This window comes from Bactrocera dorsalis, chromosome 2 (genome assembly GCF_023373825.1).
Source record: "Bactrocera dorsalis isolate Fly_Bdor chromosome 2, ASM2337382v1, whole genome shotgun sequence".
Lineage (NCBI taxonomy): Eukaryota > Metazoa > Arthropoda > Insecta > Diptera > Tephritidae > Bactrocera > Bactrocera dorsalis.
The window spans coordinates 93929323-93955075 of record NC_064304.1 but is presented as its reverse complement, the minus strand read 5'-3'; the positions used below and the strand labels follow the sequence as shown (position 1 = coordinate 93955075).

The 25753-nt window shown below is 33.9% G+C and overlaps 2 protein-coding genes across 6 annotated transcripts in view; one reads left to right on the top strand and one right to left on the bottom strand.

The window, feature by feature from the left end:
* LOC105230877 (protein tramtrack, beta isoform) overlaps positions 1-23773 on the top strand; it is a 50108-nt gene extending 26335 nt beyond the window's left edge. The window contains exons 1-7 of one of the 5 annotated variants that reach the window (XM_019991995.3): positions 1437-2140; positions 11121-11564; positions 11673-12209; positions 12294-12395; positions 12614-12701; positions 14767-15179; positions 15254-18297. In XM_019991995.3, the coding sequence (XP_019847554.2) occupies positions 11421-11564; positions 11673-12209; positions 12294-12395; positions 12614-12701; positions 14767-15179; positions 15254-15943 (1974 nt within the window). In that variant the 5' untranslated portion in view covers positions 1437-2140; positions 11121-11420 and the 3' untranslated portion in view covers positions 15944-18297. Of the gene's footprint in view, positions 1-929; positions 2141-3887; positions 4257-11120; positions 11565-11672; positions 12210-12293; positions 12396-12613; positions 12702-14766; positions 15180-15253; positions 18298-19109 lie in introns of those variants that run through there. The other 4 variants (XM_029552294.2, XM_011211881.4, XM_029552293.2 and 1 more) reach the window with 4 other exon arrangements.
* Positions 23774-23933: 160 nt separating this feature from the next.
* Positions 23934-25716, bottom strand: LOC105230876 (cleavage stimulation factor subunit 1). The gene is made up of 3 exons (XM_011211880.4): positions 25492-25716; positions 24571-25435; positions 23934-24389 (listed from the first exon to the last, which is right to left on the bottom strand). The coding sequence occupies exons 1-3, from the start codon at positions 25563-25565 to the stop codon at positions 24051-24053; spliced, it is 1278 nt and encodes a 425-aa protein (XP_011210182.1). The 5' UTR covers positions 25566-25716; the 3' UTR covers positions 23934-24050.
* Positions 25717-25753: the final 37 nt, after the last annotated feature.

Genomic DNA, 25753 nt, shown 5'->3' with positions numbered 1-25753 from the left:
GTTGATTTACGAAAGAGATATACGAGATATACTCCTCCCCTTTTAAAATTCTTTTGGCGGTGGAAGGGATCAATGATCAATTTTTGCTGAAGATCCTGGCTTTTGGCTTCTTCTTGTTTAAGCTTAGGAGGATGTCCAGTTCTTGGCTTCGTAATGATTTTTCTTGTGTTTACAAAGTTTCGGATATCTTTCCGAACTCTATTTGGCGGTAGTTTTGACCATCATTCTAATCTATCAAACATATCCATATAAACGAACACAAGTATACTATGTACCTTCAGGCAAGCCGTGGAGAAATGATCCTAGAAGTGAATAGAATCTATTCAATAGATAGGTAAAGTGGAGACTTTACGCTTAAGAGCTTTTCATTTACAAAATCCACTCGCACAACGATAGAGTTAATGTGTAAAATTGTCAGAAGAAAGGTTAAACAATGGATAGGAAAGGTCAGCTTACAACGCATCTACCTTCTAAAGAATTAAATTAAATTATGAATGGTGTGGCAAATTGAGTAACTCTACAAAACTCAGAGACACAAATATGGGAGCGAGAGTGATTGGCTAGCAATCGAAACTCAATTGTGGTCTTCACGCAGAGCTTTCAGGCGTAACGTCAGCAGAGAACGTACATACACATATACATACAGATGTTTGTATAAACCAGATTAGACGTTCTCTGCGGCAAGTGCATGCGAATGGGGTTAAAAAAGAAAGAAATAATGACAACATTAAAAGAATGCGATAGCTACAAATACACATGTGCAAACAAATGTGTATAGTTTTCAGCAGTTAACGGTACGGAGTGTATTAAGGGTAAAACAGAGATGCAGCAAAATTGAGAGAGAGCTAGTGGAATAATGAGCGCAGAGCGTTAGCGGAATAGCAATAGCAAAGCACAGCACATAGTATAAAAACTAATAAGAATGATTGGGTTTGCACTCTTCTCAGTTCTATAGTATATACCACCCTTCTCTTGGGTGATTCTCACATTGCGAGCGAGACAATAAAGTAAAAACACTACAGCCCTCTATACAACAAAATTGGGAGAGCATAGGGAATGCCACGCTTCAGCTAGCGTCGCGTTACTTCTCAGCCACCTCTCCTTCGTCCGCATACACAGCAGGAAAAGCAGAGCAACAAGCTAAAATGTTAACGCAACTATTGTTGCGCTTTGTATTGGGGTTCTGCTTGGCTATTATTTATATTACTGTTGTTGGTGTGTACGCTTTGTAGGATGTCTATGCGTCGCTATGTCAAGCCGTATGCTACGTATTTGTTTAACTGCTTTACTATTTCGAAAGACTGGACGAAGGCGTAGAGAGAGAGCGGCAGCGTTGAAATGAAAACGCGTAGGATTGATTACTGGCGCTGTAGCTGCACCGCTGCTGCAGCCGCTGCTGCGAAGGAGAACAACAAAAGGCAAAAGGCAATTGTTTGCTGGCATTCAAGGCAGCAGAAATGACTTTTTGACTTCGACACACATTGGCGCTTACGAATATGCCTTGTTGCTTGCGTGGCAATTCGTATGATTGCGTGTGTGTGTGTTGGTGAGCTCGTGAATTTGTGTGCTTGCATTAATTTCCCTTTTTGAGAGGAATGAGGATCGTGCTATTGCCGCCGGTATAGCCTACCGCTTCTTTCTCCTCTTTCCGTTTCGTAAAGTTTCGTCATCTGTTGCTGTGTTGGTCGCTACCGCTGCTGCTGGCTGACATCGTGACTGCTGCTCCGTTGCGCTTGTTCGCCAGGCTCACTAAGCAGTATGAATTTAGTCGCCGTGTGTCATAGTGGTGTTGTTGGTCCAGTATACGCGCGTGTGTTGTCTAATTAAGGGGAAGAGCAGTAAAGTTAGTGATTAAGGAAAAGCAAAATAAACATAACTTCTGCTTAGATATTATTACAGCAAATGCAATTTTACGCAATACGATAACGTTACAACAACATGTTTCATGATTTCAAAATAAGAGTGTTTTGTGAAAAATAAACAAAAATATTAAAAACGAAATTTTGTCTAAAGTGATTTTTAAAAGGCCTTTAGAAGCTAAAAAGTCACAGAATTGTTGGTGTTTTCTAAAAGTGAGAGATTTATGAAGTGCTTCGGTGTTTGGTGAATGGCAACTTTTCGACGAAAATACTGCTACAACGTAAGTTAAAAAAGTATCACAGTCAAGGGTTAAAAATGAAGCAAAAGTTAAATGTTTACGGTTTCTAAAAGTAGGCTAGCTTTATAAGTGCTTAAATAATATGCTTGTATAAATGCACATGAGTGTTTGACAGCACATTACTTTGTGCATAAATTGTTTATAAATATTTCGCATATTCCAACAAATGTAATTAGACTAAAATGTCATGAGAAGTAGAATTAAAATAAAAATATACATAAACTTCTTTATAAATTTCACACTTCCGCTTATCAAAACTATTATAATAGATTTTATTATATTCTGTAATACATTTTCACCTTTCAAAGTGCCTGCGTGTCACTCCCTTCACAAAAGCACACGAATCATTTACCTCACATGGGAAAAACACACACACATGTAAATCTTACATGGGGTCGCCCTTTTTTCTGATATTCGAAAGCAACAGGCAAAAGCAGCGCTGCTGACGAACGCAGCGAACACCAACAAAACCATCAGCTTTTACCCTCTTCAATAAATCTCTGTAATGAGAGGTGCGATAGTTTCGTTTGTTGTTCTTGCGCTCATATACTGCCGCACAGACACCTGAATGGTGAGAAATTTAAGAGTCGCCCGCAATATACCCCCTACGTTTATCCTCTAAAGGGGTTGTATATACACAACAACCTTAGGTACAAAAGCATATACATACATTTATGTACATATGTATATTTAAATAATGAGTCCATAGCTTATATTATTGTATGTGTATGTGAAGCTGAATGTGTGTGGCTACAAGCTTATGTCTGATTGCCAAGCGCTTTTGTAGCCTGCGCGTATGAGTAACTCACGATCAGCAAGTAAAAATTAAACGGACGAGTCCCAGTCGCTAAACGAGCACAATAATACCAGCAAAGCTATAGGGGCGGTGGCAGTGGTGGTTGGAAAAGATCAATTTTTTTGTTTGCTTTTACGTCTCCTTCGCCTGTAGGACGTTGCTATACACACACAAACATAGCACTTTGTAGGCATGCATGCATGTATAGATATGAATGGGTGTACGAATGATCAGCTTATTCGCCTCGCCTTTTTTCGTTGTTCGTGCCGCTTCGGTAATTCCCCTTCGTGCACGCGTCGGCAAATTGGGACGTCGACGAGAATCGCTGAATATATTGAGTCGTTTTGTTGGCTAGTGGTTGGCGGTTGTGTTGATGGCAGCGCTGTTGTCGGCGCTGCTTTTTGTGGTAGTGGTAAGCAGCGCAGGAGAGCCGTGACCAACAGGCATTCGACATTCACAATTGGTGGCTGCGCGTGAAAGGACGTATTTTTATTTTTACTCCTCGTCGACTTGTGTGATTTGCAGCGCATATAAGCAAAATATTTTAGAGCTTTTAAACCAACAACAAATGTGAATGTTACTTGAAGTGATTATTAAAAAAATTACATTTGCTGATAAAGGAATTTTAATTAAAACGGAAAAGGCACAAACTAAATGAAATTTTGTGTAAATGTAGATACTTTAGAACGGCACAATTATTTCGTGTAAATATATTATATTTTAAAGTATAATAAATTACAATTCAAAGTGTAAAATATAAAATATCGAAAAAATAAGTGTGGTCGTATTTTTAAAGCAAAAGGTAAATCTACAAAAAATATTAAAAAAAATAATAAGTTTCCTTAAAAATATTAAAAACAAATGTCACATGTGCAAGTTAAGAATAGTTACTTAGAATCAAGTGCATTAATAGAAAATATAAACAAATTTCAGCTGTTTTTAATATATTTACGATACAAGTTTTATACAAAACACAACGTAAACACCGAAAGCATGTTTTTAAAATGAAAATATATTATAATCGTTATAAAACTGTGAATTTTCAAATTGAAAAACTCGTAAAGTTTAAAAAAAACTGTTGATGCTTTGTGTAGAAAATCATTTGTTACTAAAAAGTGAAGAGTGCAAAACGCTCACGTATGTAACTTAAGCAATAAACTTTAAAAACACTATATGTTATAAAGATATAATTAATATTAAAAAAAAAATGCTAAGAAAATATAATAAAAATATGAACAAAAAAAGTAATCAACAACTTTATGTATATGGCAATGAAAATTTCATTGAAAACACTACAATTTAGTAAGTAAATATTGAAAAGAAAACAAAAAAGAATTGCTCAAAACAATTGTTTTGCTAAAACAATTATTCAATTATTTAAGAACTATTTTAAACCACGATTATTCACAAAAATTGATTCTATGTCAAAGAAGTATAGTGTTAAAACACATTTTGATGGTGACATGAATTGGATTAAAAAATACATTTTTTTATTCATGGCGAAATACTAAGAATTGGAACTTTTTTTAATGAAAGTTATTAATTTTATAATTTTTTTTTAATATTAAAAAGATCAAACATATACGAGATTCTTTAATGATTTTCAAAAAAAAAAAAATAATATAATTAATCAAATACTATACATAGCATATGTATTTTTTTTAAATTTTTATTTTCCCTTACAATGTCTTGCCTTTGGAGCACTCCTTTTTATAAATAAAAATTACGTCAAACCTATCCCTTAAGTCTATTGCGTCAGGAGTACTCTAATGATACTAAGATATAAATATAATTTACGATATTTGTATGTGCAAATCAAATTAATTAATATCTACATTCGGAATATACATACATACATATGAACATATGTATGTATTACTTGTCACAAATATCATACTTATTGCAAAATAAAGTATGCAATTTAAATACTACAGCCAAGAGTTAGTGTAAAAAAACTTCCCCAAAATATATTTTAAATTTTACTCGATTTCCCGCAGAAACAAATTTACACGTTCCATGCAATCAGCAAGTGCTCTCTTATACGACAACAATCCCCATTACTCATACTCTCATTCAGCGTAATTTTGATCATTTATTCAAAGTTATCAATTGAGCATAGAATTGGCGGTTTTAACATTTTGTCGTCACATTTCGCTTTTTTTGTATAGGTAGATTAGTATTTCGTATTTCTTTTTCTATTCCCACTATAACATTCATTGGATTTTGTCCCGTTCGCTATGAAATTTCACTTATTGGCCCTATTTACATATTTGCAGTTCACTCACCTTTGTGTAAATATTTATATTTTTACTATAAATTGATTTGGTAAGGAAATACATACATAAGTATGTGTGGAAGCAAAAAAAAAAAAATTATCGAACTTAAAATTTTTTAAGCTAACCTATGTATGTATGTAAGTTAAAATATTTTCTACATGGTTGCGTTCATACAAATATTGGAAAATCTGAGGAATTTTTAAGCTAAAAAATAGTAACCAATAATAATATATTTTATTTCTTATTTAACATTTTTTCGATTTTTCTTATGCAATTAACTATTTTTCTTTTAATTTTGAATCGACTTACGTGAAAAAAAAAATCGTGAATTAAATCCCATGGTAGTCAAAACTACACAATATTTTATGTATTTCTATCTACGCGCTTACGCTAAAGGAATCAAACGTCTTATCACAGCGTATTTATAAATTACACAAGCAAAATATACCACATATTGTTTATTTTAAAAATGCTGTGTCCCTTTGCTGGCAATGCCAAGCGGATCATAAAGTTTCATATTTCACAACATTTGTGTATTTGTGCATTAACTTGTTATATTTAGATGAATGTATGTATGTACATATGTATATGCCATAGTCCACAGCCTGGCGACGATGTCGGCTATAGCGACAGAAAAGCCTTATCATAACTTAATAACATTTATAGCAATATTCTTATACTCGACAACAACAGCAACGTCCCACTGAGCCACTTGTGCGCTCCAAAAGTATCTACAAATAAATGGATGTGGCTGTGCTTGCATTGCCTGGAATTTTGGGGCGTTCTGTCATAAAAAATACACACATCTATAGAATATATGCTTATGCGAAAGCAACAGGAAAGCTAAATAAACGGAAAGTAAAACGCATTCGTATCTGTGAATTATTTACTTTCTTTCTTGTAAATGTCGTGGCGTGGCATGGCGTGTAGTAAACCAGGTTGACTGTTGTTCATAAGACATAATAAGGAATATACACAAACATACATACATAAACACAGATATAAGAGAGTAGTTGAAAGACTGAACGCAATAACTTCGAGAAATGAGATAAGATAATATTTAACAACTGTGTACGTTGTGTTGACTTTAGCGATCATTCCTGATGCCTTGCGATGGCTTTACAGCACTCGAAAGTGTATACATATGTACATATGAATGTGTATATGTGTGGCGATCGAGCGCTACCCATTTCATTCGATATGATTCCCAAATATCCATGCCCTTACCAAGCTGCCCATATAATAGATATACATACATATACTATACATACATATGTATATAATGCTTGTATGTATGCGTAACTAGCACGACGCCCTCATTTCGCTTTGGTTTATAAAAATCAACTTGTGTGCGCATGTGTATAAATGACTTTGTGCACGATCACCCCCAAAGTTGCCCTACGGCATATCCTCTTTTGCTGAAATCACGTCGCCAGTGGGGTCTCACGTACCGCCAGCATGAGCTCAGCAAAGCGGCTCCACTGTCTGCCGCAAAGTGCTTAAAAACACTTGCCTGTGCATATACATCGATATGTATATGTAAGTACATATGTATGTATATATCTGCCTTCAACATTTACTGAATTTTCAGCTTTCAGCTTTTTTACTTCTGCTTTTGCCACGTCTGCTACCACACAAACACACACATACACACTGAAACTTCACCGCACAATCAAACTCTAGGATTAGTAAGTGTTTTTCGACAATTTTCATCAGCAACAGAGTTGCATTATTTTACAGCCACACTGTTCACTTGTCGTTCGGATTTTCCTTTGTCTCTTCATAACTTTTACCCCAACTGTTTGTTTAACAATTCTATTTGAGTGTGCTTTTCTCTACTGCTTTGCTCACTAGGCGAATTGCCAGCCTACAACGTTCATTAACTGGGGAATAGGCAATAGTAACCGCACGATCACTGGTTACAGCTTTGCACGCCCTGCTTTTTGTCGACTCTTCGCTGCAACAAACAAAAAAAATTGTTTATATTAACTTCGTTGGGCTTCACTGTTGTTATTCATCTATACATATATGTATATACTACATATGAGTGTGGTTGTTGTTTATTTATTCCTTTATTTGTTATAATTTTCTATTGCCATTTGTCTGGTTGCCATTTTCAGCTTTATTCCAAAACCAAAGCTCCACACCCTCATATCGTTTGTGTGGTTATATGATGGACATTTGCTACGGATCGCTGGGAAAATCCAATCGTGGTTTGTAGGTGTTTATAGTGAATGTGGTTATGAATGAATACAAATCAAATTCCGTTTCGGTTCGAGAGTTGGGCGAACCCAAATAAAGGTTGACGTTTTAGATGCGTTTAAAATAAAGTTCTTCGTCAGTTTATATAGATATGTATTTGCAAAATTTATTTAGTGTATGCACATCTGTATTGCACATACATATGTACATATCTAGTAGCCAGAAAAAAGCTGTTTACGCTCTGTAATACTTAAATGTTCTATAGTTAAATTTTTAAAGAACTTCGATTTTTTTTTTGTTAAAAAGTAAGTAAGTAAAGCGTTCTCTGTCATATGTTATGAGACTGCTAGTCGTTCCACGAACAGCTGATCCATTTTTAGAACACTGTTTTTTACTGTCTCTCTACTTTTTTTGTATAAAAATAATGTAAAATCATTTAAATAATTTAGCCGTAGTCGAGATTCACTATAAATGCTAATTTGAAACCAATATCGCCTCGAACCTTAAACTAACAGCTAACGCCTTAAACTACAACAAATACCAATTCATTTAAGAATGCGCACAACAGATTTCCGCTTTGAGTCACTGCCTTGGCATATTTCACCTACATGCTATAAGAAATTCCCACATTGGTTCAAAACCAACAACAGTTAGGTACTCGTATAAACAATTTATCTACGTCTAAGTAAAGCTGTATCTGTGCTGTATCAGTTGTTTTTGTTGCTCCACACAACTGCTCCCTAATTTGATATATTCTAAAATGTCAAATGGACTTCTAATACGAGTACTCGCACAACATTAAATTAATAGCTTTAAAACCAGTTCTACGAAGCTTTCGATACACTCGCCTTTAAGCTTAGCCGCCACTTCTTACACCACTCCCCTCTTTCGTATGTGTTATGTTGTTTGCTTCGTCGATTGCCGATCACCGTTCAATGCTCCAAGACCGCAGCCATAGCTACACCAACAACGCTGACGTGACACACTTGTTCGCAGGCTTTAGCCGCGCCATGTACTACAAAAGCAAAATAATAATAATAACATATGAAAATAAAAATCACTTTACATGGTGAAACACTTGCTCATGCTTCTAGGAATCGCATATTCACAACGAATCGTTCGTTGAAGAAAATTGCTTGTGGAAATAATAATAATGTTGTAAGTTATTTTTAATTCCTGATTACATACTATGTGATTCCTTGACGTTTTTTTCCTGAAATCACTTTATTTGTGTAATATATGACATTATGAGTAGGCATTGGTTTAAGGAACGTGATGGCTGAGGTTAGAATTTATTTTCTATGAAACAGCTGATGGGCACCAGTTTATTTACATATATTCTGAATTCGATTATTATTAACGGTATCAAATATAATTTATGACTTATTCACTTTTTAACGTACTAATATATGTATGCACATATAAAATATTTGTTATTGGCAACTATATAATGTCATCCTTTAACAAAACAGCTTAATAATTTAGAATTTTCTCCAGTCTGACTCATTTGCAATGACTCATAAAAAACAACAGCATCAACGAAGCTATCAAAGGCTTTCCTAATTGCCTAAGAAACTTTATGATGGCATACATCGTTCAGCATTCGAATCAATTATTCATATAAATATAACTACGAGGCAAAAACACTCTATTAATAGATTTTGTAAGCTCTAGCGAATTTGTTAGAATCATTAGATAGATATGTACATAAGGAAAAGGAGACAACCACAAAAATCATAATTGAATAACAGGTATATAAAGTTTCGATCATTTTTCTAAATTAGCTAAAATTGAACGATACGGATATTGGTGGCAGTTACCGTGGGATTGCAATTAAAATCATAGTGTATGTCTGTATGTGGTTTATTGTTAATTAGAAAAACGTCAAACGATTTCGATGATCGCTAAGTAATCATAAGTTTCACAGTACGTTAGTACATTTTATACATATAATTGTGGGATACTGTAGGTGGCAGTGTTGTCATATTATATACATATGTATATATACATATACAAATATGTACATACATATGTATCTATGAAATTTAATGCAATGCGTTCAGCAAATATCAATGCACCGCTCACCTGTTGCTATTTGTTTGTGTTTATCTGTATAACATATCTTCCACGTTCTCCCCTGACATTCCTTCGCATTATCAGTTGCATATTTTCATTTATTTTTTATTTCATTTTACATGCTCTGAAATTATAGTGCATGTGCATTTAACAACAAATACATTTATTTGTTATTTGTATTGCATTGTTACTAAGAAATATCTGCAACAATCACGATTTTTCGCGAATTCATTCGTATTCTCATTAAATAGTTGATTACTGGCAAATTATTAGCTGATCGTGTGCTCGCGGTTCGCTCATCTATATTGTACTCTCTCTCATGCTTACTCAATTTCTCCAAAAATCGTTGACGCTTATCGCTTTACTTGCCAACTGAGTCAGAGCGTGTACATATGTATGCTTCGTTTGTGTGTGCGTGCTTTATGACTTTCACCTCTGCATTATCAGTTCATTACTCTCAATTATGTGTTGCTTATTTATGCTCTGCTCTCTACTTTCAATTGTTCTGTAGAGAGTGTTGTCAGCTAATTTTTTATATTTGCTTTCCACGTTTTGCATGCCTTCTTTATATTCTTTCATCTATTTTTCTAACACGTTCTAAGTTGATTCCTTTCAATACAGTTTGTTATTTTTTAACCTCTTATCAGTTCCCCGGCACAATACAGCACGGCATATGTGTCTTTGTATGTGCATTTTGTCCACCCTCCACTCCATTGAGTCACTTACCACTCGTAGCTCAGTCTTCCTTATTTGCTTTTATATTCACACATATCGAATTTGTTTTTGCATTGACGTATGCACATGCGTCCTGTATTACTCATCGGACGATGGACGTCAATTTGGACTCATGGGTTTTCCATACAGATATCAATTACAACAAGGTATATTCAATTTGCCGCCGAGTTTGTAACTCCTAGAAGCAAACGTCGGAGACCCTATAAAAAGTTTATATAAGTATGTATTTAAATGATCAGCGTGACGAACTAAATCGTTTAGCAATGTCCATCTGTTATGCGCTGACTAGTCCCTCATTTTTTTTTTTTGGTTTCGGTCTGAAATTTTGTACACATTCTTTTCTCCCCAAGAAGCTACTCTTTTGTCGGAACCGCTGATATTGGATCACTAAAGCGTATAGCTGCCACCCAAACAGACCGAACCGCAACCGAAGTAAACGTTTTTCTTTTTGCTTATTTTTGTTGTTGTTTTGTGTATTAATAGTTTGATCGTTGTATCATTTGCTTCGCCATATTCAATATGCTTCTAGTGTTTACTTTAGAGGGGGTTGTCACACATGTGGTTTCATGATGCCTTATCCTTTCAACTATTCTGAGATTAGTACGAATCAGTAATTGTCTGCTTGTTGAGCTAAGGCAGGCATTATTAACTTATTATTGATTTTAACTATAATTCATATGTATATTATTATTATAAGTTTTCTGTGTGTTTTGTGTGTTTAGCACTCAACTAAGTTGAATACAGTTCATGCATTTACTGTTGAAGTATTTAATATAAATTTAGAAAAGTACTTTGCTTCCTTTCTGAATGCACATTACAAAACCACCTCTTCAAACATGTAAAACTAATTTACAGTTTCCTTTTCTTTACATTACAGGAGTTTTTGAAAAACTTGTTCAACGTTTGAAAGGAAAAAAGGAATGTGCATTATTTTTCATTCACCGAGAAATTTACAAGGAACAACAACGCGACGCACGGACGCTTTGTAATTTCGTAACTTTTCTGGAAATTGGATCCAATTAAGAAACATTTGCTTCTACATATTTTACGCGGTGGCTAATCATAATTTGTGCTAGCTAGCTTAGTCTGGCATAAATAATTTAATTTAACAACAAATTTATACTCCTCAACGTTAAAGGGTTGTGAGCATATCACAGCCAAAGAAAAAAGCCTACAAATGAAGATGGCATCCCAAAGATTTTGCCTACGATGGAATAACCATCAAAGCAACTTATTATCTGTGTTCGATCAGTTGCTACACGCCGAGACATTTACGGATGTCACGCTGGCCGTCGATGGACAATACTTAAAAGCACACAAGGTAAGTGTCGTACACACATCCAGAGCTAACTGGATTGCTCTTCACACTCACCTACATACAAATTATTACATATATTGCTGCATTTTGTTGTTTCTTCTCAACCAATAGATGGTTCTATCTGCCTGTAGTCCGTATTTTAATGCGCTTTTCGTACACCATCCCGAAAAGCATCCAATTGTCATTTTAAAGGATGTACCATACTCCGACATGAAATCTCTGCTCGACTTTATGTATCGCGGTGAAGTTTCTGTGGATCAGGAACGTCTCACCGCTTTCTTGCGTGTCGCCGAATCATTACGTATTAAAGGTTTAACCGAAGTGAATGATGATAAACCATCACCGGTTGCGCCAACGCCACCACCACCACAACTACAACGTATTCAACCGTATTTGGTACAACAACAGCAACATCAACGTAGTAAATCACAGAATAGTTTATTGGCTGGTTCAAACGCCGGTGCTGGTGGCATGGCTGGTGGCCAAACAATGGCTGGCGGCCAACATACGCAGCAACAACAGTCGCTGTTGAGTTCAGCACTTGCATCGATGCCGAAAAGAAAACGTGGTAGGCCACGGAAATTGTCGGGCAGCTCCAATGGTACCGGAAATGATTATGATGAATTTGAACGTGATGGCATGATGAATGTAAGTAGTTGCAACATACATATATATAATAATAAACCACTGTTGTTGGTGTGAAACACTAAATTTCAATTATTTTTATTACAGGATTCTGAGATGGGCGATTGCAAAATGGGCGATTCTTATTCAGGCAATGATGATGCTTCAGATGACAATCAACGTGACGCCGGCGATATGCGTGATCCAAGCGTAAGTACACTACTTAATTTAAATTTTTGTACAAACATAATTTTATACTAACTTAAATTAGCTGTCTAATCAAAATGATTGATTTTTCAATTACTCACCGGTTATTTAAACGTTTTAACAAGTAGCCAAAAACTTGTAAAAAAAAAATATTTTAAGAAATATGTTTGGCAGTATTATAAAGTTTATTATTAACTTTTCGCATCTCTTTCTTTTTATAGGAGAGCCGAGACTCCGTTTCCCACAGCAAGAAATTCAAATCAAAAGACAACAAATCTAAGCAAAATGAAAATGATAACAGCACCTCCGGTAAGTTCGGCATTACCACTATAAAATTTAACTATTATATAAACAAGCATTCGCATTTTGAAAATTATAATTAAGTTTAAAGTGCGATTTCGATAACATTAATGTATATGTGTATTTGCTAAGATTATCACTTTTGGTAAAGATTTCATTAAGATCTGCAAAAGTTTACCTAAAAACCCAACATACAAACATATTTTTTATTTACTTGGTAAAGTTTTGGCACTAATCACAAATTAAGCAATGTGTACATACATATGCACATTTTTGTTATCGAATTTCGCTTTTTTAAGTTTTTGGCTTAGCCATGAAAAGTACCAGATTATTAGAAGTGCTGTGTTAAATATTTGTAAAATAATTTTTCTATTTATATACATATATGATTTCATGCATACGTGTGCTTATATACAAAAAAATAGTTTTCCAAAATTATTTTCACATGCAAGCCAATCATTGTTTTTATCATAAACCATGAAATTAATGTTTGAAATAAATTCACCATTATAGCAATAGAAATCGATTAGACAGTTGTTAGCAGTCGCTAATCATAACTGTTAACAAAATTGTATTTATTTGAAACAAAATCGAACAAATTCATTAAAAAGTATATGTATATCGTGAAAAAATAATTAAAATTACAATTAAGTGAAAAAGGCGAACTAAAGAAGGGGTTTGAAAATCGCATCGGAAAAGCTAAAAGGGATTTACGAAACTATTTCGAAATACATAGATATTTATACCCTGACATAACCCATTTTGTTGTGTTGGGTGTAAAATCGTAGACCAAATGTGCGAATTGAACATAAAGCAAAATATGAGTGATGTTAAAAAAGTGTAAATAAGAAAATAATTTATAAAACTCGTAACTGCGCGTAGTATTTTCCCGTTGATCTTTTCGCGTAGTGTAAACAATGTAAGAGAACAGTTTAAAGGCCGCGACTCATTTCGTCGGCAGGTGAGTTTCAAAGTTTTATGAAAAGCTAAGAGAACGTAATGAAAGTATGATGCAAAAAACGCAAATAAAGCGAAAAGGAAAGTTTAAATTATAGCTTGAGTTAATTCGAACTGGCAGAGCTTAGGGATTCATAGCCGACGTAATGAATATGTTAATAAAGTGCGTATTAAAATTGTCTCAAATATTTCAAAATACTGATTTTTACCTATACAACATTTGTATGCATTATTAAAAGAAAAAGAAAACATAATTGACCTAAAAAAAAATTAAAGCGTTTTAATATATTATTTTTTTTGCTATTACCAAATTGTTCTGTTACAAACCACGTTTTTTGTAACGTTTTATTTTGCTGCTGCACTCATTGATTTACGATGTTTTTTTTTTATTTTCGTGACGACCGTTATTTTACAATAAGTGGAACAGTCATGTTCCTGTATTTTTACAAGCGTCAGAAGCATCGATTTGTGTAAATGCGAAAATGCAATTCCGATACTCAGTAAAAAAGAAATACAAAAACAAACAACTGAGAATGGCTTGAAATCCCTATAGCTTTTCCGAAACGTTTTTAATCTTCTTCATTGGAACGCGTGCGTGTGACAAAACAAAAACACAATTTTAAATTGTTAAGATTTTTTTTACAGCAAAACGAATTTCCTTTCCGTTTTTGTTTGCTTTTACGTTGCATTATACATTCATACCATTAGGCGAAGAAAGCACACACATACAAATATAACCCATACGCATACATACATATGCACAAAATCACATACATTCAAAAAAAAAATTAAATATTAAAGAATAAAGATGTACAATTTGACACCTTTGTGGACCATGTAATAAAAAATTAGACAAGAGACTCTTAAATTGGAAAATAAGTACTCGTTTCCGATAATTACCGATGAAACTGCCGTTTTCAAAAGTAGTTGAGTCTCGTGAGACTATGTACTATTTGAAATACTAAATTTTTCTTTTTTAGCGTAACAATTATAATTGCCTTTTAATTGAGCAACAAAATGGTGTCGTTTGTTTGTATGTTTGTGTGTGTCTTCGTCTATCTTAAGCTAACAGATATTTCTTACACGCAAACAACTAAAGAATTCCCCCAAATTTTAGATGGCAACGATAGCGACTGCGATGATCAAATGGACACCTCTTACATGGAACCCCAATTAATGCTCGACGAATACGATGAACCGGTCGAATTCAAGTTTGATCCTAATGCCACCAGCTCACCCTCGCAACAGAATAACGCCATGGCTTTGGCTGCGCAAGCGCAACAACAGCAGATGGAACGCCAATTACTACTCGCCCAACAAAAGAAACAACAGCTAATGGAAGCTGCTGGCATGAAATTTTCGGAGGCTTCCGCCAGTGGTATACCAGGCACCGTAACGCTGCTTAACTCAATGGTCAGCATACCGAAACTGACACCCATCGGCAAAGTGTCAAAGTTAAAAGTGAATAAGCGCACCAAATTGAAGCAGAATGGCGTTAGCGGTGGCAATATGGCTGGCACTGATGGCAAAGTAAGTTAAATTTAATCGAAATTAAACTGTAGAAAAGAGTTTAATAGCGTACTTTGTTAACATTTTTAATTTAGAACTACCCCAGCGATTATGTCGATATGTTCAATGTCAATTACATTGGCGCCAATGCGAATGCACCTCAAACACCCAGCCAATCGAATAAATTGAAGGGCGCTTTGAGCGGCAACTCTACCACATCCGCCAACGCTTCCTCACCTTCGGCTAAAACCAAACTGAATACATCGGGTGGCGCACTGCCAGCAGGCGAAACGGAAGGCTCAGTCCGCGATTACTGCACCAAAGAGGGTGAGCATACGTATCGTTGTAAGGTATGCTCTCGCGTCTACACACACATCAGCAACTTCTGTCGCCACTATGTGACATCACATAAACGCAACGTGAAAGTGTATCCCTGCCCCTTCTGCTACAAAGAATTCACACGCAAAGATAATATGACGGCGCACGTGAAGATCATACATAAAATCGAGAATCCCTCAACAGCGTTGGCCAATGCATCGGCGGTAGTGGCAGCAGCGGCCGCCGCGGGCATAACTCCTTCATCAGCACCACAATCTGCAGCTGCGTCGACAGCGTCTACACCCACGCCACCCGATTTGTCCACGCAATGTTCAAATCAATCGGCAACAGGCGTGTCCACAGCGATCGCATCGGCAGCATCGTCAACCTCATCTTCATCGACATCGTCGACAACATCGTTAGCATTAGGCGCTGGACGTCTGCCTGAGGCGGCGACTGCGCAATAAACACGCCTAAAGCTTGTTAGAGACTATTAAATATAAAATAACAAAAAAACAAAAGGACTAGCAGTAACAAACTGGGTGTTGGGGTACTCTTACATACAAATAAATTTGTATAAATCCATTTGTTCAATGCGGACAGTATACGTTGCGGGAAAAAAATTAAAGCAATGATTGTGTCTAGGCTATAAGCAAACACCGACATGTTAATGCAAAGTTTGGCTTTAAAAAAAGCAAAGTTGGAATTGTAAATGCTATGGACACATGTAGTACGTAAATGCAATGCAAAATATTTGAGGTATGTCAAGGACAAATTGGGCTAATAAATAGGCTTCCAAAATGCGTGGAATATTTGCTACGGTCAAAGCAAATCATAAGATTTTGCGTATTTTTTATTCGTTGATTTCCAAACTGCTTAAAATGCAGTTGACAACGTTCTAAACGTTGACAAAATGTAATATTTCGTTATTTGTAATTATATTTTCTTTAGCTGTAATTTTAACTGCAATTGCAATTTATTTTTTGTTTTAATAATTTAGTTACAATTATTTGTTTCTTATTAACTTCTTCTTGAGCATAACCCAAAAATTTCAAACATACACACTTACATGAATTTAAAAGAACTATAGTTGAATGCTATGTTGAAGTGAACTAAAGCGGCGAAAGAGTTTAAAGTTTTTATGCACAATTAGAGAAGGTTTTTGAGCAACCGTGAAATTATGCTTGTTTGGGCAATTCATCTTAAAGAAACGCAGCACTTGTAAGATTTTCATTTAAAGAGAAACATATAAATGAATTATTTGTTTGTTTGACTTACAATTACTTTTCGCAAGATTGCTAGCAAAGACTTCAGATTTTTTTTTTAAAGAACATTTGACTTTTAACTGCAGTTGATTTTTCGAATGGATTTAAGCTATTCACTCTTTGTATGATTCTTTGCTAAACATAAGTTGTGCAATTTATTATTATTAAAATATTTTTCTTTATTATTTATTTAAATGGTTTTGTGTAAATTTAGTTTATTGAAAATAAATATTTCACAATAATCCAATTGTTTGATGGCATTCAAATGCAAGTGGCCTTCTTTTAGTGTAGTAATATACATAATTTCATATATATAGTATATATGTATAATAAATAAATCGGACCGCATGTTAGCGACCACATGTCACTCGACGCTAACCAACTAATAGCACCGGTAGACACATACACATAAGCCTAATAAATAAATTCACATTTTACACACTTAGTTAATTTTACGTGTTTTTAACGCTAAAATATTTACAATGAATATTACATGTAAAAATAAATTAATATTATATAAATAAATAAAAAATAAAATAAAATAAAAAAATAAAACTACCTTGTTGCCTTCAAATGAAGCTAGTTTAATATTATATTTAATAAAATTACCTTTTGTGGTAAAAAAACTAATTTAAAATAAATACATTACAATATAGCATTAATGCGAATTCTGTAAGGGGATTCACGCAATTTTTGTTAATAAAAAAAATTATTTATGCTTAGAACATTAATTTACTATAAATATTTGTATTTTTATTCACACTAAAATATGTCAAAATATAAAAAAAAATATCTTATTTATAAACAAACAGCAATAAAACGTTATAAATAAACGAAAAAATTAGAGAGCAAATATTTAGCGTATAAATGTATATAACTTATATATATAATATTATATATGTGTATGTATAGCATATAATATGTATACATTTAAATCGGAGGCTTAAATTATCGCCAAAGAACTACAAATACAATAATTAGTAATTTAAACTAAAGAGTACATTTTTATGCACATACACACACAAAGTGAATAAAAACCAACAGCTGAACGCTCACAATGTGAATATCTTTTTTTTTTTTGCTGTTATAAAGACAATGTAAACAGTAGTCGGCTCTCGAACAAAAAGTGCACTTAAATTGCAAAAGAAAATATACTACATAAATATTTACAAAATATAAAACCAATATCAAATGATAATTGCAATAAAAATGTGAATTTAAAACACACAACTGAGGCCTTTTCCTAAAATGTTTTTCAATGCATGCGCGTATAAGCAGAAGCAACTTTGAAGCACAGAAAACTGTTTAATAACCACATAACGTAGTAGCGAACGATCTCCAACAAAACAGTAGTAAAATCTATTTATATACATGCTAAAACCTTTCAACCTTTCTAAGCTTGTTTTGCAAAAAATGCTTTAAAATAGTAATATTTGTTTAAATACGAAACATTTCTCTTATGGCATAGAAATCAACATAAGGCAATTATAATTTTACAAACTTTTAAGAGTAACCTTTTAACATTCTAAATACAATATATTCAAACATTTACAAAATACTTAGTTTTTATTTATCTTATATTTAATATTTACTATATTTCTTCATCGTTTTTAGTGGTAGCTAGTGCAATTTAGTATATAATTTCATAACAAGTTAATTAATAACAAATATTAAAAAATTAATATAATCAATGAGAATAAATAAAAAAAAACCTCACAACGTCAGCTCCTTCAGTGGTTAAAACCTATTTTTATTGCTATATTGTAGCATATGCATACATACATTTACTATACAATGAAATGAAATATAAATACATATATGTATATGTATATTAATATGATAATTAATAAAGAATTTTTGTTGCACTAAAAAAGAAAAACACAAACAAAAGATTGAGTTTTAAATTTATAGCAGATATAGTTGTTTTTTGAGATTAGGCTTACCGCGCTAATTCAAATATGGGGCATTTTCAAGTAGTTGTCTCGGTAATTTAAAATTTTTCTTTTATTTATAATTTAATTTCTTATTATTTATAAATATAAAACATTTTTTTTTAATTTTATAATTAATGAAAATATTTAAATTACCCGAATATTAAATTAAATGGTTTATTAACAAAAAACATTATTTTTAAAATATGAAAAAACATTATAGAATCATAATTCGCACTTGAAATGTTTCCGCTAAAGAAAACGAAAAAAAAATATATAAAAATTTTTTATACTTTTGGAAGTTACTTATCCAAAACTTGCGAATCTTATCATGCAAAGGGTATTTGATATAATTTCATAAAAAAAAATGTTAGTACATACATATATGTATATGAGTATTTTTATTGAAATGTCTTCTATTTTTTGTCTTCTTTTAGTACAACTTATAAATGCAACGCCCGAATTATCACAAAGACTCTTTGGCTTGATGAAACCGGCAGTTACTGTCCAACCGCAACAACAACAACCAGCACAAAAGGATTCAAATGAATCTGCCGTCACACAAACATCACTGCTACAGTTTAATGAGCCACAAGAAGTTGCCACACATCTGCCCACTGCCTTGGGACTGAAAGTACGTAATGCACTGCAATTAACTGCTTCACCGCTACAACAACAGCAGCAACAACAGAGTAGCACTCAGAACTCCAATTCACTGTTGAAGCAGCAATTGCGCGCTGGTTTAAAGGAAATATCGAATAATGCATCAAACGAAGCAATGGCCATTAGTAGCGCCGATTTTAGCTGTTCAGCACTACAATCGCTAGCAAGTGTCGCCGAACGCCAAACGCCGAATGCAATACAGCCACCGTCTGCCAATAATTTGCACCACCAGTTCTTGTTACACATGGCCGCGAACCCGATGCTAAAGCCAACTGCTGATTTCTTTCGACAACCACAACAGCAAGAACAAACAACTACGCAAGAGCAACAGCAATCACAAGGCAAACAATCGCAAACACAATCCCAACTGTTGCAGCATACAGCAGCTGCTCAGCCGACACAATTACTCGAGCAGGAATTGCAACGTGAAGACAGCATGTCGCCCACAAATATGGATCTCATACTCGATCATACTGATAAATCGGAGCCGGAATTAACGTTAGCGGATGAAACGGCCGGTCTAGAATACAAAAACAATGACATGTCGCATGAAAACAACGATGATGCTGTCGCTATAACAACAATAACAATCGGTGACGGGCCTGATAATGAGACCGTGAGCGCACAAACCACCACAGCAGCGATAACAACAACAAATGCACGTACAGGCGCCACAACACGTCGGCCGGCGCAGCGACGGCGAATACGACGAAAAGCACAATCCACAATCGACGATCAAGCCGAGCACTTGACAGAGATGTCGGTCCGTGGACTCGACTTGTTCCGTTATGCACGCATCAATGAGGGCGTCTACCAGTGCACAGAGTGTGCTAAAGAGGATTTGCAAAAGACTTTCAAGAATAAATACAGCTTCCAGCGGCATGCCTTCCTGTATCACGAGGGTAAGGTGCGCAAGGTGTTTCCTTGCACGTTGTGCGGCAAGGAATTTTCACGTCCGGATAAGATGAAAAATCACCTAAAGATGGCGCATGAGAATTTCGTTGCACGCGACACCAGTAGCTTTAATCCACTAAACTATTTAATAACGGCGGCAACGGCCGAAGAAATGCAAACTGCTATATTTACCGCAAGCGCTGCAGCGCAGCAGCAACAACAGCAGCAGCAGCAACAACAACAAAGAGCAATCGGTCAGGACGATTACTTGGGCAATGGTGTTAGTATTGTCAATACAACGCCGCGGGATCGTGGCAATTCGCGGTCGGCATCGCCAAACGCAGCAGCGGTCCTGCTGAAGTCGCAGAATGAATTGACCATCAAGAACGAGATTGTGATCTCTCCTTCACCCTCACCCGAACCAATCATGTCCGTGCCAAGGAATGGCACAGCGCCATCAGCACTTGCTGTAGTAACAAAAGCGACAAATATGTCCGTTTTACAGGCGAAACGCATAACGCAAAGACTGGAAGAGGTGAATTAAGTTTAAATTAACTAAAATGCCACTAAATAATTATTATTCATTAGGTGTAGTGTGTTGTGTTTAAAAACACATTAATGTTTAGTAAGTTTTAAACTTTTATTTTTTTTTTTGGTAGGCCGCAAAGTGCAAGAAATAGTATACAATAATAACTTTAATGGTTGTGTCGATATGGACGCGCAACTGAAAAGTCTGACTTATCTATAAAATAATGCACAAAACTCGACTCATTTACTTAAATACTTAGATACATAAATATTTTTTAATGTAGTTAACTATTTTACATACATATGTATATGATAATTTAGAAGCGAAATACTAGTGGTAATAGCTAGAGTGGAAAAAAATGTTGATAAAATGCACAAACAATTAACTTGGCACAAATATGATATTACAAGTTTGCGTAAATACTTATGTACATTATGTATGTAATTTCAATATTTTGAATAGTTTTTCTAAAACAAAAATTATGAAGCGCACAAAGAAGGCCTTAAAAACATTAGGCATACATTTACTTGATGAATATACCTATATTATATACAAATTGAAAGAATTATATTTATATGAAAACTTTAAGCAATATTTAGTCATAAGTTTAAACATTTTATAAGCATTTAATTTGTAAATAATCTAAGAGCCGTCCATTTTTATCCCTCAAATTAGGCACCTACATGCATATGAATATATGTGCGTACGCATATACATATATTGTTGCAATTATTAACTTAAAATGTAATTTATACTTACAAAATTAGTTTTCATGCACTTTTATTTATTTTATTTAACTCAGTTTATTTAATTTATTATATGAAAAGTTATCTTTTGTATTGTGTTGAAATTTTTCAACACTAAAATAGTCGATTGCCGTTGGCAGACTGCTAAGCTAGTGGTTTAAATAGTTTCATTTGACAATGACTGCTCCTTATTTTCTTATGCCTAGTCTTTAAAGCCTTAAAATACGATTATTAGTCTTAATAAAGTTAATAGTAAATAGTATACTACAGAAATATTAGCTGATATTATATATGCATATGTTCACAATTATATATAAATATTTAGGTTTGTGGATTTCTGAAAAACACTATAAAGAAGGATTAAACATCACTACACACTTACAAGTTTGTACATATAAAAAGGTCAGAATTACATTACATGTATTTCTCTAGAAATTTGGGTCTGAGAAGTGTCAGTATATTTTTTTTACTCCATTTTTTATTTTATTCTTAAACAATTTCTGTTGAATATTTATACATATTTTATTCAAATCGTGCTATTTTTTATTCTCATTATGTATTTTACTTATTGGCACAGCCTTGCGAATATGTTTATATTTCATATTTCATTAAATTTCATTTCAAGATTTGCAAAAATTCTTTGATTATGTTGAATTAACTGTATTAATTTAAGGGTTATGGCCACTCCAACGGACAAAAAATAATGTACAGATTCATAAATTTTTTTCGTGACATAATCATTTATTCACAGAACTAATCAAGCACTATCAAGTTGAACCTCAAGTTGATGAAAATTTATTTTTTCCGGTTAATTTTGTTGACTATAATAAAAAAATCGTGCTATGTCTCTTTGATCCCTTTTTAAGCACGCTGCGGCGAACTTTTTGGAAAACACAATTGTCGTCTTGGAGCAAAGCAAAAAAAAAACAAAAGCAACGTCATTAATCTACCTAAGAATACTCATAAAAGTAATAATACTTAGGGAAATTTTAAAACATAGATTCTTTCAAAAAATATATGTAAGCATTTGAACCTAAAAATTTAATAATTTCGTAATAAACTGGCATAAAACAGTTTTGAATCAATCGCAATTTCCCTACATACTTCTATGCAAAATCCAATTCTAAAGATAATCCTAAAATTTGAAGTTGATCGAAAAGGATTGGCAAAGCTAGTTGTCTCACCTATTGAAAAAAATAAGAAAAACGAGTTTAATTGAACCGGAGGTTGACTTGCCGTATACCCTTAATATCATTTGATATTATATTTTCCTCACTACAAATAAACTTAAAACAGTCTTAAAAAAAGTTTCCAAATCTTTGTTGGATATATTAAAATACACCTTATGTAACCAACTAATACAACTTTTTAAAAACGTTTTGATTATTACTAATGTTTGCTTGTATAAAATATAAGAAATTGTTATAGCCTTTTTGAATTCTAATAAAAAATCAACACAACTCATAAAAGCCGGCAAAACAAACCATTTTTGTATTTTTGCGTAAATTCGTTAAAGCAAATTTTTTAAAATTTCATTTTTGAAGTTATAATTGCAGATTGAAAATACCGAAAGTTAAATTTGGCTATAAAATTGTATATCTTTTTACACATATTATTTATTTTTAAACCAAATTTTATATTATTAGCAAATTTTCCGGATAATATGTTTGTTATTTGTGATCTTTTCTCAAGCTACTTGAAACTTACTTAATATTATGTATTTTAATTTAACTTTATTATTTGTAAATATTATTTATCAAAAATGTATTTAAGTTAATACTCAACAGCTAATATCGCATATTAAAAGCAATAATTGCAAATATTTAACACATAAATAGATTAAGTTAAAACGCAAGACTTATGCAACAAATTTTATAGATTTATTTACGCCACGCTCAATTGTGAAACATGTAAATAATACATATTTCATTTGCATCGAAAGTTATATGTACTATTCACTGGAAGTTATAATTTAAAAGTTTTTTAGTATGTATGATAAAATAGATGCTCAAGACTTTTTCCAGTGATAGTTCTATTATCAAAACAGCTAGTTTCTAACACAAACTAGTTCTCCACTCACTTACAATTATTTAGGCAATTCAAGGCTTAAGCCAGCGCGAAAATATCAAAATGTATCTACCTAAATTAAATTTATTTAATATTGTAACTAAACTTTTTCACCTAATGTAGTTTAGGGCTGAGAAATTGCAAGACTTTTGCATACATAATAAAAATATATGCCTTTATACTTATTTCAAGCAAACATAAATATTTAATTTTTCTTTATTAACGGTATGGCTAAAAAAGCAACGAGTGTAAGTAAAAAAGTTAATAATTCTTTGTGGATTTTTTTATATTGTAAGCAAACTATCTCAAAATCGTATAAGCTGTACACTACAATTTTTTTAAAATGGTAATTTAAAACAATATACGTTTTTGAGATTTTTCATTAATATTTATATTTTTATAAATGAAATTCTTATATAATATTTATCCGTACATTAACGGAATGAATTGTAAAATATAATTTATTATGACAAACTAAACTACTGATTCGTTGAACGGCGGTACCAAAAGCGTGCACGGAAATCATCTGAGCATGTTAAAAATGCCGGCGAGTTAGGTGAATGTGTTATAAAACGTACTGGACCATTATGGCCTAGTGACATCAAATTCAAGCGACCACCGTTGCGAGAATTCCACGAACATAGAGATGTGGTGGCTTCATCGGGAAAGAGCACATAATCTTCGGTGTGATTGAATACTGCCTGTGTATTGTGTTCCTGTTTGCCAGTAGTTCCAGCACCAGTGTATGTTTGTACTGGGCGACTGGTGCACAACTCCCATAAATAGACCAGTGAGTCTTTTCCAGATGAAAGCAAATACTGTGGAGAAAAGATTCGATACAGTTAATAGAGTTTTGTTGCAATTTTAATACCCTTTGCTATTTTGTGAAAAACGGTATTTTCTAAAAGCACGATTTTATGTTTGAATTCGACTTTTTCCCTTTTTCGTTAGAAAATAGTTGTGAACAACCAATCTACAATGTAGATTTATTATCATTACCTTTCCATTCCTGGTGAATTCCAGTGAACAAATTTCTGCGCCCGCATGTGCCTCCGGTATGGTATTAATGCAGCGTCCGCTGACACCGTCCCATATTTTTATTGCACCATCTAAACTCCCTGTGGCATATAACTTCGCCGTGGGTGCAAATTTCACGCAGGTTACCGCTGCTTTATGTTGCTGCGACGGTATGGCACTCACAAAACATTGTGATGTGTGTACATCATAGACACGCAAAACAAAATGTTCTGTGCCAATTGCCATATAATCACCCGTGGGATGAAATGACAAACAGGTTACGGGTTCGCAATCAGTGAATACTTTATGCGCCTTTTTCACTGAAGGTTTGGCAATATCAAAAAGTTTTACGGTACCATCTCTTGAACCGGAAGCAAGTATATGTTCTTTAGGATGGAACTCCAAATAAGCTACTTCGTCTGTATGGTCATAAAGCGTACGTATAACGGGATGTCCTTGTTGCTCGCGACCTGGCTCTATGTCTTCTGGTGCCGATTTAGCCAACATGCGCTCGACATCTAAAATTTTTATACTTGCATCTACACTGCCTGTGGCAACTAGTGTACCATCGTGACTAAATGCACCAGCACGACAAGACTGCTTATGTGAAGTAACATAAGCAGTTTCATATGAAGCCGGTTCGGGCGCAAGTGCAGACGCCTCGGGCTCAAATTCCAAATCGATTCCAGGTAGAACGTCGTCCTTAGGTGCAATTGGTTTTTCGGTAGTAGCCTGCATGCCGGCGATCATAACGTGTAATAAACGTTCACTGGGGGCGCATTCATCTGCTTTTACCAACATAGAAAGTTCCATTGCAAACTTCTCCAGTCCATCGTACATCAATTGACTGAATGGGAAATACAAATGTAAATGCCCAAATTGTGTAAAACTTTCTTTACTTACCTTATAATAAGTCTGTAAAGAATCTCACGGTTCTTCACTAAATTTCTGGGATCTAAAATCTCAATATCACGCATGTTTTTCCAATTTTTTACAATTCTCGAAAATAACTAGAAAATACAATCGTTTGTAGTTTTAGCTTGTACAGCTGTTTTACAAAGCCGCCGGTTCTAGGAGCAGTTCACAATTGAAGTAGAAAACTTATAGCAACTTTTGTACAGCATTAGTTATATTATCCCCTTAAAATATGAAACAAAACAATATT

What these genes read in the sequence shown, in the direction of transcription:
- LOC105230876 (XM_011211880.4), bottom strand. Translation starts at nt 25,565, where the DNA reads ATGCGTGATATTGAGATTTTAGATCCCAGAAATTTAGTGAAGAACCGT. An exon ending in CTTTACAGACTTATTATAAG is followed by an intron (nt 25,436 to 25,491) that starts GTAAGTAAAGAA and finishes TTTCCCATTCAG; the next exon opens with TCAATTGATGTACGATGGAC. An exon ending in AATTCACCAGGAATGGAAAG is followed by an intron (nt 24,390 to 24,570) that starts GTAATGATAATA and finishes TTTTCTCCACAG; the next exon opens with TATTTGCTTTCATCTGGAAA.